The following is a 19,540-nucleotide window of genomic DNA, read 5'->3' on the forward strand; positions in this document are numbered from 1 at the left end:
TGGGACAGACCTACTGTGTGTGTGTGTGTGTGTGTGTGAATTATTGCGGAACATAAATGCAGTACAGTAAGTGTATGTTCTCTGATTAAACTTCCTGGACACAGACCCTCTGACTCCGCCCCTTTCCAGAAATAATAATGTTTTTAAAATGCAGGAGGATGTAAATCGAATGTTAATCTTCATGCACACGTCCTGCACCACCTCTAACTTCCATTCTTTTGTTTTAAAGTGGTTTAGTAAAGTGCTATTCATTTGTTTTTTATAAATAGTTATATCTATAGAGTTGTATAGTTGATGTATTCATGAAGAGTTATAAATAACCCTGTGTGTGTGTGTGTGTGTGTGTGTGGGTAGTGGTCATATGTGGTTATTGCTCAGTGGCCTTTGGGTTGTTTGCAGTCATAAAGAGACACACACACACACACACACACACTCATACAAAGGGGTTTCATGTTTCAAGCCTCTCGCATGCAGTGACCGTGGAAAGTCCCTTTAACCCTCCACCACCTCAGAGCTTATGAACTGAAACCAGTTCAGGACACTGACCACACCCCCAGCTCTCTCTCTCTCTCACACACACACACGCGCGCACACACATAGAGTACATATGAACACACATTTCAAACACACAAACAAAACAAAAACAAAAAGTGTACATTTTCACATTCTACAAAATCACCTTTGTCTGGAAACTGCAGTAAGAACAGGACTGTGTTCACCTCCTGAAGCTTTATTTACTGATTAAAGCTCAAAGAACAGAGCCTTCTCTGAACCGGACTGTACTCTGTAAACATAAACACAGTTAGAGTCTGACACCTGCGGCCCGCTCCAGAAAAGTGGAGAGGGAGGTGAGTTTGGCTCTTTCCTTTACTGATGCTGTGGGAGCGTTTGGGAACTGAGGAGACTCAGCGCTGCAGGTTTGTGAGTGGAGTTCTTGCTTGATACGAGACTTAAGCGGCTCCACACTGCGTGTTCACTGTCGTCTGATTCTGATAATGTGCAGTATTTGTCACTTTACAACAAAATATGTCTTCTGCATTTAACCAATCCTTGGCAGTGAACACACACACACACACACACTAGTGCACTAGGGGAGCACCCAGAGCAGCGGGCATCCATTCCAGGTGCCTGGGGAGCACTTGAGGGTTCAGTGCCTTGCTCAAAGGCACTTCAGCCATGGATGTTCCTGCTGGTCCTGGGGATAGAACCGACAACCCTCTGGTACCAAGCCCAGTCCCTAACCATTAGGCCAAGGCTCCCCATCACGATGACCATAGGCGACAGATCTGGACGCAGACCGCTCACATACTGTCTATGAAGACACGCTGTTGTAGCATGCGCAGAATGAGGCCTGTCAGCGTCCTGCTGAAACAACCATGGACTTCCCGGGAAAAGCCCATGCGTCTGTATTAATCTCAGTGGGTTTCTCCTGCAGAGCTGTCTGAGGGCTGTGGACGGGAGACGGTGAGAGACCGACACTCTGTTCAGCCCAAAGTGGAGACCACGCCCCTCTCTGAGTGGTGACAGCGCCCCCTCTCTGCTGAGGAGACTGACTGCAGACAGTGGATGTGCCTTTTATAGCTTTAATATTCTCCTGTTTATAGTGGAACGCTTAAAAACTGTGAAATATTTTATAAACTTTGCTCTTATTTTGTCTGTGTTCTGAGCACGATGCAGGCGTCCGGTTTGAAATGTGTTTATACGTAGAAAACACCGCAGAGTCGTTCAAGTGTTGTGAGGTTTTATTGGTTCAGTTCTGTGTGGTTATTCCGTTTGTCTCGTGAGAGTTTCTTGCTGAGCTGGTTTCGGGGAACAGTGGCTATAAGGAAAGGGGAAGATGCTGCAGTCTGTTTTTGGTAACGGCGTGTTATAAGGAAAGAGCAGTAAAGATTAAAACAGCCAGAACAACCTGCTGCTCGAGATTACAGATTAAAGTCAGACAGAGATAAAAGTGATTCCTGTTTGTGTTTACGAAGCGTAAGTGTTTTTGAGGAGCAATAAGTCGCAAATGACTTCAGAAACTAGGGCATAATATTTGTAAATGTTGTCGTTTTAAAACAAATAAAATAAAGTATGAATCACATGAGATGAATCTAATTGATCTGTAGTCCCTGAGTGAGGCGGTCTGTGCTCGGCCCTTGTGAAGAGGACCATGATTTTAACGGGTTTTTTATCGTATCTCTGACACATTCAGGCCACAAGGTGTCAGTAAAACAGCTGTTTAACGCCATGGAGGAGAATCACTTGAGAAAATGATTGAATGCACATTTAAGACGTGATCTGTGTTTGTTACAGTTTCTTTATAAAAACAATGTTCTGAAAATTGCATGTAATTCACTGACACTAGCCTCAGTGTAACAGTGTTACTGACTGTAAAGAGTTAATGTAGAGCTCCTGTGTAGCAGAGTGTCAGGTTGCGTTTCTTGATGCAGCAGCGTGCTGTGTTTAGTGACGACAGTATTCAGAAGTCCTCCTGAACCCATGTGGCTTTATTCGTTACAGAAACATGACGGTTTCTCTTGCAGAGCTGTCTGAGGGCTGGAAGGTCACACTCCTTGTTTAAAATGAACTTCATAAATTTGAAACAAAAGGGCGGGGGTGGGTGCAGAGCCTACCCGGAACCACTGGGCACAAGGCTGGGACACACCCTGGAGGGGGCAGGGCAACACACACTCACACATACGGACACTTTTCAGGCTCCAATCCACCTACCAACGTGTGTTTTTGGAGCCTGGGAGGAAACCGGAGCACCCAGAGGACACTCCTCACAGACAGTCACCCGGAGAAAACCCACACAGACACAGAGAGAACACACCACACTCCTCACAGACAGTCACCCGGGGGAAACCCACACAGACACAGAGAGAACACACCACACTCCTCACAGACAGTCACCCGGAGGAAACCCACGCAGACACAGGGAGAACACACCACACTCCTCACAGACAGTCACCCGGAGGAAACCCACGCAGACACAGAGAGAACACACCACACTCCTCACAGACAGTCACCCGGAGGAAACCCACGCAGACACAGGGAGAACACACCACACTCCTCACAGACAGTCACCCGGAGGAAACCCACACAGACACAGAGAGAACACACCACACTCCTCACAGACAGTCACCCGGAGGAAACCCACGCAGACACAGAGAGAACACACCACACTCCTCACAGACAGTCACCCGGAGGAAACCCACGCAGACACATGGAGAACACATCACACTCCTCACAGACAGTCACCCGGAGGAAACCCACGCAGACACAGAGAGAACACACCACACTCCTCACAGACAGTCACCCGGAGGAAACCCACGCAGACACAGGGAGAACACACCACACTCCTCACAGACAGTCACCCGGAGAAAACCCACGCAGACACAGAGAGAACACACCACACGCTGAAACCCACGCAGACACAGAGAGAACACACCACACTCCTCACAGACAGTCACCCGGAGGAAACCCACGCAGACACAGGGAGAACACACCACACTCCTCACAGACAGTCACCCGGAGAAAACCCACGCAGACACAGAGAGAACACACCACACGCTGAAACCCATGCAGACACAGGGAGAACACACCAAACTCCTCACAGACAGTCACCCGGAGGAAACCCACGCAGACACAGGGAGAACACACCAAACTCCTCACAGACAGTCACCCGGAGCGGGACTCGAACCCACAACCTCCAGGACCCTGGAGCTGTGACAGAGACATGACCTGCTGCACCACTGTGAAGCCCGTGAAAGACTGTGGTGTTTAATTGATGTCGTAAAGTGGTCTGAATGGTGATATGTTCTGTTTAATTGTTGTGTTATGATATTAATAAGGTGCAGTCAGTATAACAGAGTAAAACACTGACTAATGAATAGTGCTGGTTCAAAGTGACAGTGCAACTTCTGTGCAGCAGTGTGTGTAGTGTTGTGTGTGTGTTCACCATGTGGATGTAAACTCTGAAACTGAGGATCACGAGACTGTCGTAATGAGCCGTGTTTACTGTGAATGGAGAGGAGTTTATTGTATTTGTGAGTCACGTACAGAACATTTCCTTCTGTTCACACACATGACACGATGTGAAGTGGAGTGTTGAGCCGAGTGAAGGCTGTGGTTTTAAAAACTGCACGTGATTCACTCTGAAGTCAGTGAGGAAAATCCACCACCATCAGCCAGAACACACTGATCTCACACACAACAGTAGTGTGTTACACATCAGACCACACTGCAGTAACTTTATTACCTTCAGTACTACACCCTGGCTTTGGTTCTGAAATAGTTTGAAGTGTAAAGCAATTCAACATCAGGGTAACGCAGTGGAAAACAGTTCTGTTTCTGGTCCAAACCCCACGAGCCCCACAGCAGTGTTCTCCCCCTGTGTAAACAGCCCCTGTTCAGAACGCCCGCTTTCAGCACCTGTTCCTTTAAATGATAATGAGCCGCTCGCTGTTCACCCCGACCCCGAGCGCACAGCAGTGAGGAGCGAGGAGCAGAAGCTCTGGTTTTTAGCCGTTTTCACTCTGTTCTCTTTCTTCTCCGTTTTTACTCAGTGCTCTTATTTCTCCGCGCTCGTTGTGTCTGTTTCGCTGAGTTTAACCTCGTCTTCGCGCTCTCACATAAACACGGGTCTAGCGCTGTGATTGAATAGACTCAGACGAGGGGGCGGGGCCATTCTAAAGTCTCTGCACTTGACATCAGAAGTGGAGCAGAATCAGAACGACTCGTTTAATCCAGTGTTTTCTGACTTGGAGCTTGCAGAAAACTGACTGGGGTCTTGTTTCACAGTGTGTGAGTTGGTGGCCTCCAGATCCACAGTTAAATGTGAATGTTTCCTTGAAAGTAGATTAATGCATAGCGTTATAAATGAATAAACAAACGATTTTCTACAAGATGAAGCCAAGTAATGAAAAAGCCGTCCAATAGGAAGGAGGAATAATAAGGAGATGGTGGGTTGGCCTCAGGTGTCGCCCCCCAGCCTCTGTTTACGTCAGGGGAGAACTCACTGACGAGACGTACGAGAAACAACTGAGAATCAGGGAGAAATTCTGCAAAATCTTGGAAATAAATTCCACAGCTTTCGCAGAGGTTATGTTTAATCACTCACTGTCTTTCCTCGATAAATAAAAGAGTGTGTGTTCAACTCCGCAGAATGTCTCTTCAAATAAACTTTTGCACGGGGCCTGAAGTGTGTGTGAGGCGCTAGTGTGGAGGACTCCTTGTGCTGAACTTGGGTGGAGGTATTTTTCTTGTTCTGCTAAATGATGATAATGAAGGTGTTCTGTACCAGTCACACCCTCAAGACACACACACACACACGTGACCTCGTGACTCCAACGGGGAATCCCCAGCCTTTCTGTTCCCAGTGAGCTTTAACCTTGCCGAGACCACACACACAACCGTTTGTTTCCATGGCATTGTTGGGACTTTACACAGACTTCTATTCATCTCGTAAAGACTTAATCGAACCTGAACCATCATCTGAACGACACACAACCCAACGCTCACATTACACTTCATCTCAGAGGTAAACCATACCCTAAACCTAACCTTAAAACATGCGTTTCCCCTTGAACTGTAATGCTCTGCTTTATGGGGACCCAGCTATCTTCTGAAAAAGGAGAGCGGTACCTGCTGTGAGTGTGAAAGGGTTTTAGATCCCTCTGTGTGATAAATACCCAGCACACAAACACACACAGTGTACGTCTGCTGTTTGAGAAGGGCTCATAAACCCTAACACAGTGGGGGGCAGTGACCTTTTTTAACCCCTGAACCCTGGATTTGTTATTTTTGATAAACACTAGACGTCGATGTGTTTGTATCTACGACTTCTACTGAGTGAATCTGGCTCCGTTTAAACTGCAGCCACTGCACTCAGAGTGTTTATGATCTCTGTAGGGAACCTTGAAAGGTCTTGTCTTGCTCTGAAGCAGCTGCACATGAGCCTAAGGTCCCCGTGCTCTGTTCTTGTGAAGCAGTGATCCCTCAGGGACGAGCTGGAGTCTTGTCTGTGATTCAGAACCCCATCCCACATTGGCACCACCATCAAATCCTCACAGCAATGTCCTGATATCTAGTTTAAAGGCCTTTGGTTCAGAGGATATGTTGGTTGTCTGCAACCTTTAGGGCATTGTGTGTTTGTGCAAAGGGGCCTCGCGCTCGTGAACCCTCGTGCATTTGGGGGAAATCTGTGTGAATTTGATATGTGTGTTTTTTGCATGACTCGCGCCTTTAAAACATATCAACAGTCACTTTAACCACTCAGAGACGAGAGGAATTCCCCCAAACATTCTCCCCACCCCCTTCTCACACACACACTCACACACTTCACACCCGCTCACTAACCGTCACACTCTGCAGCTCCTTCTACACACCACCAAAACACGAGATCCTATCTCTAGCTTCGATCTGAAGTCAGAAGTCAGAGAAGGCGCTGTGGCTTACATTAGAAACCAGTTCGATGCACCACAGCAGAACCACACACACCAATGTCCCCTCTGCGGAGACCGTACTGGGTTCTATATATAGTTTATAAGTAAATAAATAACCCCATGGTGAATGTATACTGTATCACCAGAAGTATTCGCTCGTCTGCCTTCGCACGCACATGATCTTCACCCCATTCTCGGTCTACGGGGTTTAACGTGACGTCAGCCGACTCTTTGCAGTTATAACAGCTTCATCTCTTCTGGGAGGACTGTCCACAGCGCATTAGTGAGGTCACACACCGATGCTGGACGAGGCCTGGCTCACAGTCACCGCTGTAATTCACCTCAAAGGTGTTCCGTCGGACTGACGTTCTTCCACACACACTCACTCAGACACGTCTTCAGGGACCTTGCTTTGTGCACTGGTGCACAGTCGTGTTGGGACAGGAAGGGGCCGTCCCCAAACTTTTCTCACAATGTTGGGAGCAGGAAATTATCCAAAGTCTCTTGGTATTGTGAAGCATTAACAGTTTCTTTGACTGGAACTAAGGGGCCGAGCCCAACTCCTGAAACACACCCCCGCGCCGTTCATCGGATTCATCACCCCAGAGAACACATCTCCACTGCTCTAGAGTCCAGTGGTGGTGTGCTTTATCTCACTGCCTCTGACGCTTTTCATCGCGCTTGGTGATGTAAGGCATGGATGCAGCTACTCGGCTGTGGAAACCCATTCCATGAAGCTCTTTACGCTCTGTTCTTGAGGGAATCTGAAGGCAGACACAGGGAGAACACACCACACTCCTCACAGACAGTCACCCGGAGGAAACCCACGCAGACACAGGGAGAACACACCACACTCCTTACAGACAGTCACCCGGAGGAAACCCACGCAGACACAGAGAGAACACACCACACTCCTCACAGACAGTCACCTGGAGGAAACCCACGCAGACACAGGGAGAACACACCACACTCCTCACAGATAGTCACCCGGAGGAAACCCACACAGACACAGAGAGAACACACCACACTCCTCACAGACAGTCACCTGGAGGAAACCCACGCAGACACAGGGAGAACACACCACACTCCTCACAGACAGTCACCCGGAGGAAACCCACGCAGACACAGAGAGAACACACCACACTCCTCACAGACAGTCACCTGGAGGAAACCCACGCAGACACAGGGAGAACACACCACACTCCTCACAGACAGTCACCCGGAGGAAACCCACACAGACACAGAGAGAACACACCACACTCCTCACAGACAGTCACCTGGAGGAAACCCACACAGACACAGAGAGAACACACCACACTCCTCACAGACAGTCACCTGGAGGAAACCCACGCAGACACAGGGAGAACACACCACACTCCTCACAGACAGTCACCCGGAGGAAACCCACGCAGACACAGAGAGAACACACCACACTCCTCACAGACAGTCACCTGGAGGAAACCCACGCAGACACAGGGAGAACACACCACACTCCTCACAGACAGTCACCCGGAGGAAACCCACGCAGACACAGGGAGAACACACCACACTCCTCACAGACAGTCACCCGGAGCGGGACTCGAACCCACAACCAGAGACACTGTGACAGAGACACTCAGAGAAGAACGGCAGGTGTGTTTATATGATGTAGTAAACTGGTCTGTATGGTGATGTTCTGCTAGACAGACCGAGAGGGACCACACCACAGACGCTGGACCCTGTTCACACTCAAGGCTTAGAGATGGACACTATGTTAATGCCAGGTGTGAACAGGGCCCTGTTGGTTTCTATTATCCTCTACAAAGCTTTTCTGAAGCTAAGCAGCTCTTAAAGAACAGACTCTTCCACCAACTGAGCCTTCAGTGATCCTCAGGGTTTACCGTAAGCCTCAGCAGAGGAAGGCAGAAAATCCCAACAATGTTTACTGAAGTGCACGAGGAAGCGCTGGAGGAATTTCCCATTTTCTGTCACAGTCTCAGAGTGGAGTTCAGTGTCCATTGTCTCCGGCTCGTCCTCTTATCGCTGAGCGAAACTGAACAGCAAGCTCTTTCAACATTGTTAGTGTTAAAGACAATGGGTGTTAAGATTGAACACAGCACGCTCAGGGTTAAACCTCACCGCGAATAGTGCTGATATGACCCCGGTGAATCTGCAGAGTGGTGTTTTTGGGACACAGCTGGACGGGTCAGAGCAGGACTGGAGAGTTGGAAGAAATTCCACGTTTCATACGGATCTCCTTTAACTGTCTTTAAGCACAGTGCAGAAGTAGGGTTCTTCACCGGTTCTCATTAAGATCACACTTTACCAACACCTACAGTGCTACTCTCCACTCACTTTTAAGCTTAAAAAGTTTAATCTTAAAGATAAAGTCAGAGTTTTCCCCAGTTTTATATTCAGTTTATGTTTCTACACTCTCAGAATTAAAGGTACAGTACAGGAACATTACTGTCACTGAAGCTACAAACAGTGGAGTGTATCTTTAAAGGTACAGCAGTGGTGTTAGAGTCCAGTTGTGTTCCTAAAGGTTCATTACATTCTCTTCTCCAGAAGGAGAGGGGGATCTCTGTAATCTTTCATTATACAACTGTGGAGAATAAAATACACAATAAAAGTCCTGGAGATGAAACGGGCGAAGGACATCAACACAACTTTAACATCCACAGTTAATGTAGAGTAAGGTACAGGTCTGTTCCTAATTAAAGACACTGTACAGTGGAGCAGCAGTCACAAAGATCCAGGGTTGTGGGTTCGAGTCCCGCTCCGGGTGACTGTCTGTGAGGAGTGTGGTGTGCTCTCTCTGTGTCTGCATGGGTTTCCTCCGTGTGACTGTCTGTGAGGAGTGTGGTGTGTCCTCTCTGTGTCTGCATGGGTTTCCTCCGGGTGACTGTCTGTGAGGAGTGTGGTGTGTTCTCTCTGTGTCTGCGTGGGTTTCCTCTAGGTGACTGTCTGTGAGGAGTGTGGTGTGTTCTCTCTGTGTCTGCGTGGGTTTCCTCCGGGTGACTGTCTGTGAGGAGTGTGGTGTGTTCTCTCTGTGTCTGCGTGGGTTTCCTCCGGGTGCTCCTGTTTCCTATGTGGATTGGAGACTCAAAATTGTCCGTAGGTGTGAATGTGTGAGTGTGTGTTGCCCTGTGAAGGACTGGCGCCCCCTCCAGGGTGTGGTCCTGCCTTGCACCCAGTGATTCCGGGTATTCCGGGACCCACCACCGCCCTGAACTGGAGACACTACCTCCACGACCCTCCACATAAACCGAATGAATGGAATTTATGCGAATTTATTAAGTATTAATTTGTTCTTCAGTTCTGATCCACGGCAGAGGATGAGTGTTTAACCCACTGTTTACTGCAGGTACATAGTAAAGACGTAGTGTAGAAATGCCTAGGGCCAGGTCCGGGCCGAAGGTTGCTATTTGGTGTTTTACTGGAGGAATGTCACACATTCACCTGTTAGTTATAGTTCGCTGTTTTAATTGTGTATTATTTTATGTTTCCATTGTTTACTTGTTGCTGAGTGATGCTCTTTCAGATGTGCGACTGAAATAGTGCATTCTGAGCTGCAGAGGACCTTCGTGCAGCACACACTGAACTCCCGGAGCGAACTCGCCGCAGTCCGACACATTCCTGCAGCGCGGTGATGAGAGGCAGATTGTAAAGTGGAGCTGTGGTCTCTCGGACGTTTTGCCGGGAGAGAGGGAGGGGGCTGAGGAGGAAGGGGACGGGGGATTGGTGGGGAATTTTCGAGGCAAGGCTTCACTCATGAAACTGAAAGTGTGTTCTCCAGAGGCTGAGAATGTCTGTGGTTTTTGATAAACACAGCTCAGTGTTGTGCAGTTTCTCGCTCGTGAACCGTGTTAACCCCAACTCCCTGCAGCAGCCTACGGCAGGCAACACTGGAACTTCCACAGAAGCTGGGGTTTGGACCGAAATCAAGTTCGTTTTACTCCAGATGCAGCCGAGAAATGTTTAGTGTCTGAAGCCTAATGTAACTGTAGAGGCTTATCTCCACCAGCTGTGGATCATAATCACACACTTGTCTAAAGGTGAGCTCACACTAGGGGGCGACAGAACGACAAACGCCAGTCATTTCCACTGGGAGAACGCTGTACGTTTCAGCGACAAATCGAGGAGAGATTTTCTAAACTTTACGCAAATGGGTTATGACTTGGGGAAGCAACATTTTTATCGATTGGCTCCAACAAGTTCCTCGGCCCAATCACGGACGCAGCGGCCCGATGTCCCCGCGTTCTGCTCCCTGAGAGTTTTGCTCCTACCTTTTCATTCCTGTCCTCAACTGTGTGGCTTTAGAATAAGACACTTATAAAGGTTTATACATGGTTTACAATCTGTTTATTAACGGTTATTAACTCGGTGGAAACACCATGGGACATTAATAATTAATAGAAAGTGCAGCAGTGACCTGCTGTTTGCCAAATAGTGATCCCACATCTCTCTACAGTTAAACCTCAGATTTCACCGAATACTGACCTCACTGTGTCTCCTCCATCGATCAAGTTTAACCCTTTAACCACTGATGGAATGTCGTTTTAGAAACTGATGATAATGTGGTGCACTTTAACGACACATTAGTCTCAGCTCATTGATAGAGGTCAGTGTTTCCCTTTGTATCTCTTTGATACACATCATTATTAATGAGTTTTAATTTGTTTACGACCTCTTTTATAACCACGTAATAAACAGATTTTTAAGCCATTTATAAACCTTTATAACTGGAGTCTTATTTTAAAGTGGTACCCGCTACTTCTATAAACTCTTCTTCAAGAACAGGGACCACTGGAAGAAAGTGTGGAATAAAGCAGATGCCGTTTTGTGTCCCTTTCGAATGAGGTCTGGACTTTGTACACGCCCCCACACAACAACGAGAGAGCCTCGAACACGCCCACAAGAGACCTTGCACACGCACGCACGTGACGAGTTTGAGTGACGTAAGAGACGTGTCGTGTGCTAGTGTGAACGTACCAAATCCTACAGAGTATTCCTTTAATAACCACTCGTCGTGCCCCATTAAAGCCACAGTGTTGTCCTTGTTTCTGTTCTGGATTGAACACTAATCATTTAGAAGCTTGGTTTAAAATAATGGATCTGTTATTTAGGGGAACTGGACAGTGAGTGTTCTCCTCCGAGCGTGTTGAAGGGCAGTGTTGCTGCATTGATAGCTGTTAGCCTTCACCCTCCCAGTTTAGTAGCACATCATCACAGACAGCTGAGAAAGAATTCTCGAGAATGGACAGGTGAGGATAGAGCACAGATGACAGACAGGTGAGGGTGGGGCTCAGGTGAAGGTGGAGCTCTGAAGAGAGACAGGAGAGGGTGGAGCTCTGAAGAGAGACAGGAGAGGGTGGAGCTCTGAAGAGAGACAGGAGAGGGTGGAGCTTTGTGGCTCTGCTTCAGCTGGAATTCCCCATGTGTCCACGGCTGTTGGACACATTCCAGCGTCTTTTTCTAACAACAACAAAGCAGGAAAGTAGACTGTTGTTCTCTGCGCACATCCTCATTACTGATGTGAATGGCAGCTATTCTCTCTCTCTCTCTCTCTCTCTCACACACACACACACGGTTTATCAGCAAGACTATTCTGGAAAAGGCACATGAGCTAAATCTAGAACACGATCAAAATAAAAGCCCTTTGTCTGTCCGAACAAAGCCGGGAATGTCCCTCAGACTGGGCCAGTCACACTCTTCAGGAGATGAATCAGGATTACGCTGAAAGGACAGGCGTCTTCAGGCCTTCTAACACTTTTATGATACCTCCACTTTACCCCTGCACAGACATTCTGACCTCCTCAGCATTACTGTCTTAAAGGTGCCACACTCCCCCTCGTCTCCACAGAGGAACACAGTTCTGTTTCTTAAAGAAACGTCTGTGACCCGCTTTGGTCCAAACCCCACGAGCCCCACAGCAGTGTTCTCCCCCTGTGTAAACAGCCCCTGTTCAGAACGCCCGCTTTCAGCACCTGTTCCTTTAAATGATAATGAGCCGCTCGCTGTTCACCCCGACCCCGAGCGCACAGCAGTGAGGAGCGAGGAGCAGAAGCTCTGGTTTTTAGCCGTTTTCACTCTGTTCTCTTTCTTCTCCGTTTTTACTCAGTGCTCTTATTTCTCCGCGCTCGTTGTGTCTGTTTTGCTGAGTTTAACCTCGTCTTTGCGCTCTCACATAAACACGGGTCCAGCGCTGTGATTGGACAGACTCAGACGAGGGGGCGGGGCCATCGTAAAGTTCGTAAAGGCTCATGGTCAGCTCAGATGGACTCGTCTCGGTGCCCTCGGTATCACTGACCCTGAGGGCATCGATACGTGAATCAGACTTTTACCAACTGGATAAACCTTTCTAGCACCAGCTGAACTGAACATACCGGCCCTGTGAGAGCTGGGAAAAATCCCGATCACATACCGCCTAGTCATACTTACACACTCATTTGCATACTGTATAGTGTTAAATCTAGTTCATGTTTACAGTGCTGTACCTGACCACAAACTGTACTGAGGACATTCTGTTCCTGATCTGACCTGCATTCCTCTCCATTCAGTCACTAACACACAGATTACACACTGAAACAGTCTGCGCTCCGGGTGTGAAGCTGTAAAACTGGTTCTGATTCACTCAGAGCTTAAACTGCTCTGTTAAACCTGAGAGAGACTCCCTCTGAACTCCTGGAGGAATGCAGGAATTTCCCTGAAGTATTTGGACAGGTCTGAAGGCGTTCACAGCGTCGGCTTAATCTTTAACCCTGAGAAACCTGCTCTCCTCAAAAACACGCTCTGAAAACCTGACCCTTTACACTTTCTGCACAGCAGCTGCAGCACTGCTGAGATCCACAGCTTAACAGCCATAACAATAAGAACAGGAGCAGACGCTAACTCTAATAATCTGTGCACAGGGCTCCGATCTAAAAGTGGGTGGAGTTATGTTTCCGTTTAAAGACACATTACACTGGTATTTTATTATATACATCTGACTCCGCCCACAAGCTCCGCCTTGAACACGGTGGGTGCAGCCAAAGGGTCTAATCCACTGCAGTAACACACTGTTTACACCATCACATCATCCTACCGTCTCCAGCCAATCAGCACGCTCCCTTTACTCCACTCTCAGTTGAACTCTATACAGTTTGGTCAGTAGGGGGCACACTGCACTCACCGCTCCATCTCATACTACACAAGTACAGACATTGGCTCAGAAGGCTTTAAAAGACATCTGTTTCTCAGCTCAGTGAGCTTCATGTAAACAGTACACCCATTAGGCACTGGTGGGCGGAGCCTGATTCTTCATAATCAATAATTAATTGAAATCAACATTCAGATCTTCTAATCAATGCAGTCAGATTATATTCTGTTCATTCTTTAGTTGTTAGTTCTGTGAATACGTCCCCACTGAGTGTTCATGTACTGTCCCTTTAAACACACACCACCGCGCTGTAGTCACATGACTCTGCCCCGTCCAATCAGCCACAGGGAGGAGAACCTAAACACGGAGGCGGACCGAGCGATTGGAGCGGCTCGTACCAAAAAGAAACGCTGCGTCTGTGGTTTGGACGTGTTCTGACTTTAGTGAAGACACCGAACACAAAGCACTGAGAAAAACCAGTTTCAGACCGAAGTGAATCCCCCGGTCTGTTTCACACTGAACACAATCACACACCGAATACGAACAGAGCACGGCTCAGACGCAGAGACGGAGCTCCCAGCCGCATCAGAGACACACACCCCACCTTTAACACTGGAGTTTACCTTTACAGCACGAGCCTCGTCAGGGAACTGTGTGTATTCCCTGTAAAATGTAGAGTAAATCGTGATATTGTCTAATTTCACACGCTGAAGCTGATTTATCAACTGTGCTCAGAACTGCGCTTGTTTCCACGTCATATTAATGACAGTGGTCCAAGGACGGAGCGACACCACCCAGAGCTCCACTCCACCACATGAACATGAGTGTGATGTTAGTCGGTCATTTCTTATCTTTCTGTTAATCACTGTATTTATTTGTACTTTTGTTGTTGTTGTTGTTGTTGTTTCAGGAGCTGGAGAGCTTTAAGAAGTTTGTGAAGACGGGTCCAGTGTTCGACGTGGTAGTGGACGGACTGAATGTGGCCTGTATGTTCCCCAAGGCTCCAAAGTCTCAGACGGTAAGAGTTGAACTCGTCTCTCTTTCTCAGCCTCTGAGACACTGCTCCACAGTCCATTGCTAGGGGATTTGCACCAGTCTAGTGCCCCCCTCTGAGAATATACTGACTATCCGTCCCCAGTGGGTGGTCCTCACTGGTTCTAAGAGGTGTCCACAGACTTTTGGACACACGCTGTATGTAGGGGTTAGTGTTTGCTGTAGTGTCAGGGTCAGGGTCTAGATGGGTTTCCTCACTGAGATCAGGTTTGAGATCAGATTATTGATAGTGGACACTAGGGGGCGGTGTTGAGTGTTGGGAGGTCACAGGGCAGACGCACTGCTTCGTCTTTTCCTCTGAACCTTAAGCTCTGAACTTGTGAAGACCACCGTGAGCTTTGAACCCAATCGTTACTCAGAGCTGACGAAGAGAAAATTCTCGCCCTTCGTTAGCCGCCTCTGCTTTTACAGAGTGAATAAGAGAGTGGCGCCTCCCACCTGTCTGAGTCTGACCTGCGTGGAATTTTTCTCTGGTCTCTGTCTGATTTGCATCTGATTTGTGTTGAATCTCCTGTTTTTGTCTGATGTGTCTGATCTCAATCTGATGTAAATTTAACCATTCTGATCTCTGTTTGATCTGTATCTGTGGTTACTATGGCATTATGGGATGTTGCTGTGGTGCTACATTATTTCAGCTGGTTCCTATGGCGATTGCTGTCATTGGTGAAGTGCTTTGCACTAGACACTGGAACATAGCTGTGAGCATCTGATGTATTCAGCCTTCACATCATCATCAGTGAAGGGCAGGGGCTGGTGTTGGGGATTAATTCTGGATCAAACTCACACCAGAGGAACCCCATCGCTCCAGAGAACACAGTTCCACTGTTCCACACACCAGAGGAACCCCATCGCTCCAGAGAACACAGTTCCACTGTTCCACACACCAGAGGAACCCCATCACTCCAGAAAACACAGTTCCACTGTTCCACACACCAGAGGAACACCATCACTCCAGAGAACACAGTTCCACTGTTCCACACACCAGAGGAACCCCATCACTCCAGAGAACACAGTTCCACTGTTCCACACACCAGAGGAACTCCATCACTCCAGAGAACACAGTTCCACTGTTCCACACACCAGAGGAACCCCATCGCTCCAGAGAACACAGTTCCACTGTTCCACACACCAGAGGAACCCCATCGCTCCAGAAAACACAGTTCCACTGTTCCACACACCAGAGGAACCCCATCGCTCCAGAGAACACAGTTCCACTGTTCCACACACCAGAGGAACCCCATCGCTCCAGAAAACACAGTTCCACTGTTCCACACACCAGAGGAACCCCATCGCTCCAGAAAACACAGTTCCACTGTTCCACACACCAGAGGAACCCCATCACTCCAGAGAACACAGTTCCACTGTTCCACACACCAGAGGAACCCCATCGCTCCAGAGAACACAGTTCCACTGTTCCACACACCAGAGGAACCCCATCGCTCCAGAGAACACAGTTCCACTGTTCCACACACCAGAGGAACCCCATCGCTCCAGAGAACACAGTTCCACTGTTCCACACACCAGAGGAACCCCATCGCTCCAGAGAACACAGTTCCACTGTTCCACACACCAGAGGAACCCCATCGCTCCAGAAAACACAGTTCCACTGTTCCACACACCAGAGGAACCCCATCGCTCCAGAAAACACAGTTCCACTGTTCCACACACCAGAGGAACCCCATCGCTCCAGAGAACACAGTTCCACTGTTCCACACACCAGAGGAACCCCATCACTCCAGAGAACACAGTTCCACTGTTCCACACACCAGAGGAACCCCATCACTCCAGAAAAACACAGTTCCACTGTTCCACACACCAGAGGAACACCATCACTCCAGAGAACACAGTTCCACTGTTCCACACACCAGAGGAACACCATCACTCCAGAGAACACAGTTCCACTGTTCCACACACCAGAGGAACCCCATCACTCCAGAGAACACAGTTCCACTGTTCCACACACCAGAGGAACACCATCACTCCAGAGAACACAGTTCCACTGTTCCACACACCAGAGGAACACCATCACTCCAGAGAACACAGTTCCACTGTTCCACACACCAGAGGAACCCCATCACTCCAGAGAACACAGTTCCACTGTTCCACACACCAGAGGAACCCCATCACTCCAGAGAACACAGTTCCACTGTTCCACATACCAGAGGAACCCCATCACTCCAGAGAACACAGTTCCACTGTTCCACACACCAGAGGAACCCCATCACTCCAGTGAACACAGTTCCACTGTTCCACACACCAGAGGAACCCCATCACTCCAGAGAACACAGTTCCACTGTTCCACACACCAGAGGAACCCCATCACTCCAGAGAACACAGTTCCACTTTTCCACACACCAGAGGAACCCCATCACTCCAGAGAACACAGCTCCACTTTTCCACACACCAGAGGAACCCCATCACTCCAGAGAACACAGTTCCACTGTTCCACACACCAGAGGAACTCCATCACTCCAGAGAACACAGTTCCACTGTTCCACACACCAGAGGAACCCCATCGCTCCAGAGAACACAGTTCCACTGTTCCACACACCAGAGGAACCCCATCGCTCCAGAAAACACAGTTCCACTGTTCCACACACCAGAGGAACCCCATCGCTCCAGAGAACACAGTTCCACTGTTCCACACACCAGAGGAACCCCATCGCTCCAGAAAACACAGTTCCACTGTTCCACACACCAGAGGAACCCCATCGCTCCAGAAAACACAGTTCCACTGTTCCACACACCAGAGGAACCCCATCACTCCAGAGAACACAGTTCCACTGTTCCACACACCAGAGGAACCCCATCGCTCCAGAGAACACAGTTCCACTGTTCCACACACCAGAGGAACCCCATCGCTCCAGAGAACACAGTTCCACTGTTCCACACACCAGAGGAACCCCATCGCTCCAGAGAACACAGTTCCACTGTTCCACACACCAGAGGAACCCCATCGCTCCAGAGAACACAGTTCCACTGTTCCACACACCAGAGGAACCCCATCGCTCCAGAAAACACAGTTCCACTGTTCCACACACCAGAGGAACCCCATCGCTCCAGAAAACACAGTTCCACTGTTCCACACACCAGAGGAACCCCATCGCTCCAGAGAACACAGTTCCACTGTTCCACACACCAGAGGAACCCCATCACTCCAGAGAACACAGTTCCACTGTTCCACACACCAGAGGAACCCCATCACTCCAGAAAAACACAGTTCCACTGTTCCACACACCAGAGGAACACCATCACTCCAGAGAACACAGTTCCACTGTTCCACACACCAGAGGAACACCATCACTCCAGAGAACACAGTTCCACTGTTCCACACACCAGAGGAACCCCATCACTCCAGAGAACACAGTTCCACTGTTCCACACACCAGAGGAACACCATCACTCCAGAGAACACAGTTCCACTGTTCCACACACCAGAGGAACACCATCACTCCAGAGAACACAGTTCCACTGTTCCACACACCAGAGGAACCCCATCACTCCAGAGAACACAGTTCCACTGTTCCACACACCAGAGGAACCCCATCACTCCAGAGAACACAGTTCCACTGTTCCACATACCAGAGGAACCCCATCACTCCAGAGAACACAGTTCCACTGTTCCACACACCAGAGGAACCCCATCACTCCAGTGAACACAGTTCCACTGTTCCACACACCAGAGGAACCCCATCACTCCAGAGAACACAGTTCCACTGTTCCACACACCAGAGGAACCCCATCACTCCAGAGAACACAGTTCCACTTTTCCACACACCAGAGGAACCCCATCACTCCAGAGAACACAGCTCCACTTTTCCACACACCAGAGGAACCCCATCACTCCAGAGAACACAGTTCCACTGTTCCACACACCAGAGGAACTCCATCACTCCAGAGAACACAGTTCCACTGTTCCACACACCAGAGGAACTCCATCACTCCAGAGAACACAGTTCCACTTTTCCACACACCAGAGGAACCCCATCACTCCAGAGAACACAGTTCCACTGTTCCACACACCAGAGGAACTCCATCACTCCAGAGAACACAGTTCCACTGTTCCACACACCAGAGGAACCCCATCACTCCAGAAAACACAGTTCCACTGTTCCACACACCAGAGGAACCCCATCACTCCAGAAAACACAGTTCCACTGTTCCACACACCAGAGGAACCCCATCACTCCAGAGAACACAGTTCCACTGTTCCACACACCAGAGGAACACCATCACTCCAGAGAACACAGTTCCACTGTTCCACACACCAGAGGAACCGCATCACTCCAGAGAACACAGTTCCACTGTTCCACACACCAGAGGAACCCCATCACTCCAGAGAACACAGTTCCACTGTTCCACACACCAGAGGAACACCATCACTCCAGAGAACACAGTTCCACTGTTCCACACACCAGAGGAACCCCATCACCCCAGAGAACACAGTTCCACTGTTCCACACACCAGAGGAACCCCATCACTCCAGAAAACACAGTTCCACTGTTCCACACACCAGAGGAACCCCATCACTCCAGAGAACACAGTTCCACTGTTCCACACACCAGAGGAACACCATCACTCCAGAGAACACAGTTCCACTGTTCCACACACCAGAGGAACCCCATCACTCCAGAGAACACAGTTCCACTGTTCCACACACCAGAGGAACCCCATCACTCCAGAGAACACAGTTCCACTGTTCCACATAACAGAGGAACCCCATCACTCCAGAGAACACAGTTCCACTGTTCCACACACCAGAGGAACCCCATCACTCCAGAGAACACAGTTCCACTGTTCCACACACCAGAGGAACCCCATCACTCCAGAGAACACAGCTCCACTGTTCCACACACCAGAGGAACCCCATCACCCCAGAGAACACAGTTCCAGTGTTCCACACACCAGAGGAACCCCATCACTCCAGAGAACACAGTTCC

The 19,540-nt window shown here is 48.9% G+C and overlaps 1 protein-coding gene across 1 annotated transcript in view; it reads left to right on the forward strand.

The window, feature by feature from the left end:
* Window positions 1-19,540, forward strand: part of prorp (protein only RNase P catalytic subunit) — a 43,104-nt gene that overhangs the window by 14,243 nt on the left and 9,321 nt on the right. Inside the window, exon 5 of the mRNA XM_066675971.1 lies at window positions 14,459-14,566. Within this exon, the coding sequence (XP_066532068.1) occupies window positions 14,459-14,566 (108 nt within the window). The remainder of the gene's footprint in view (window positions 1-14,458; window positions 14,567-19,540) is intronic.

This window comes from Hoplias malabaricus, chromosome 1, assembly GCF_029633855.1.
Source record: "Hoplias malabaricus isolate fHopMal1 chromosome 1, fHopMal1.hap1, whole genome shotgun sequence".
Classification (NCBI taxonomy): domain Eukaryota; kingdom Metazoa; phylum Chordata; class Actinopteri; order Characiformes; family Erythrinidae; genus Hoplias; species Hoplias malabaricus.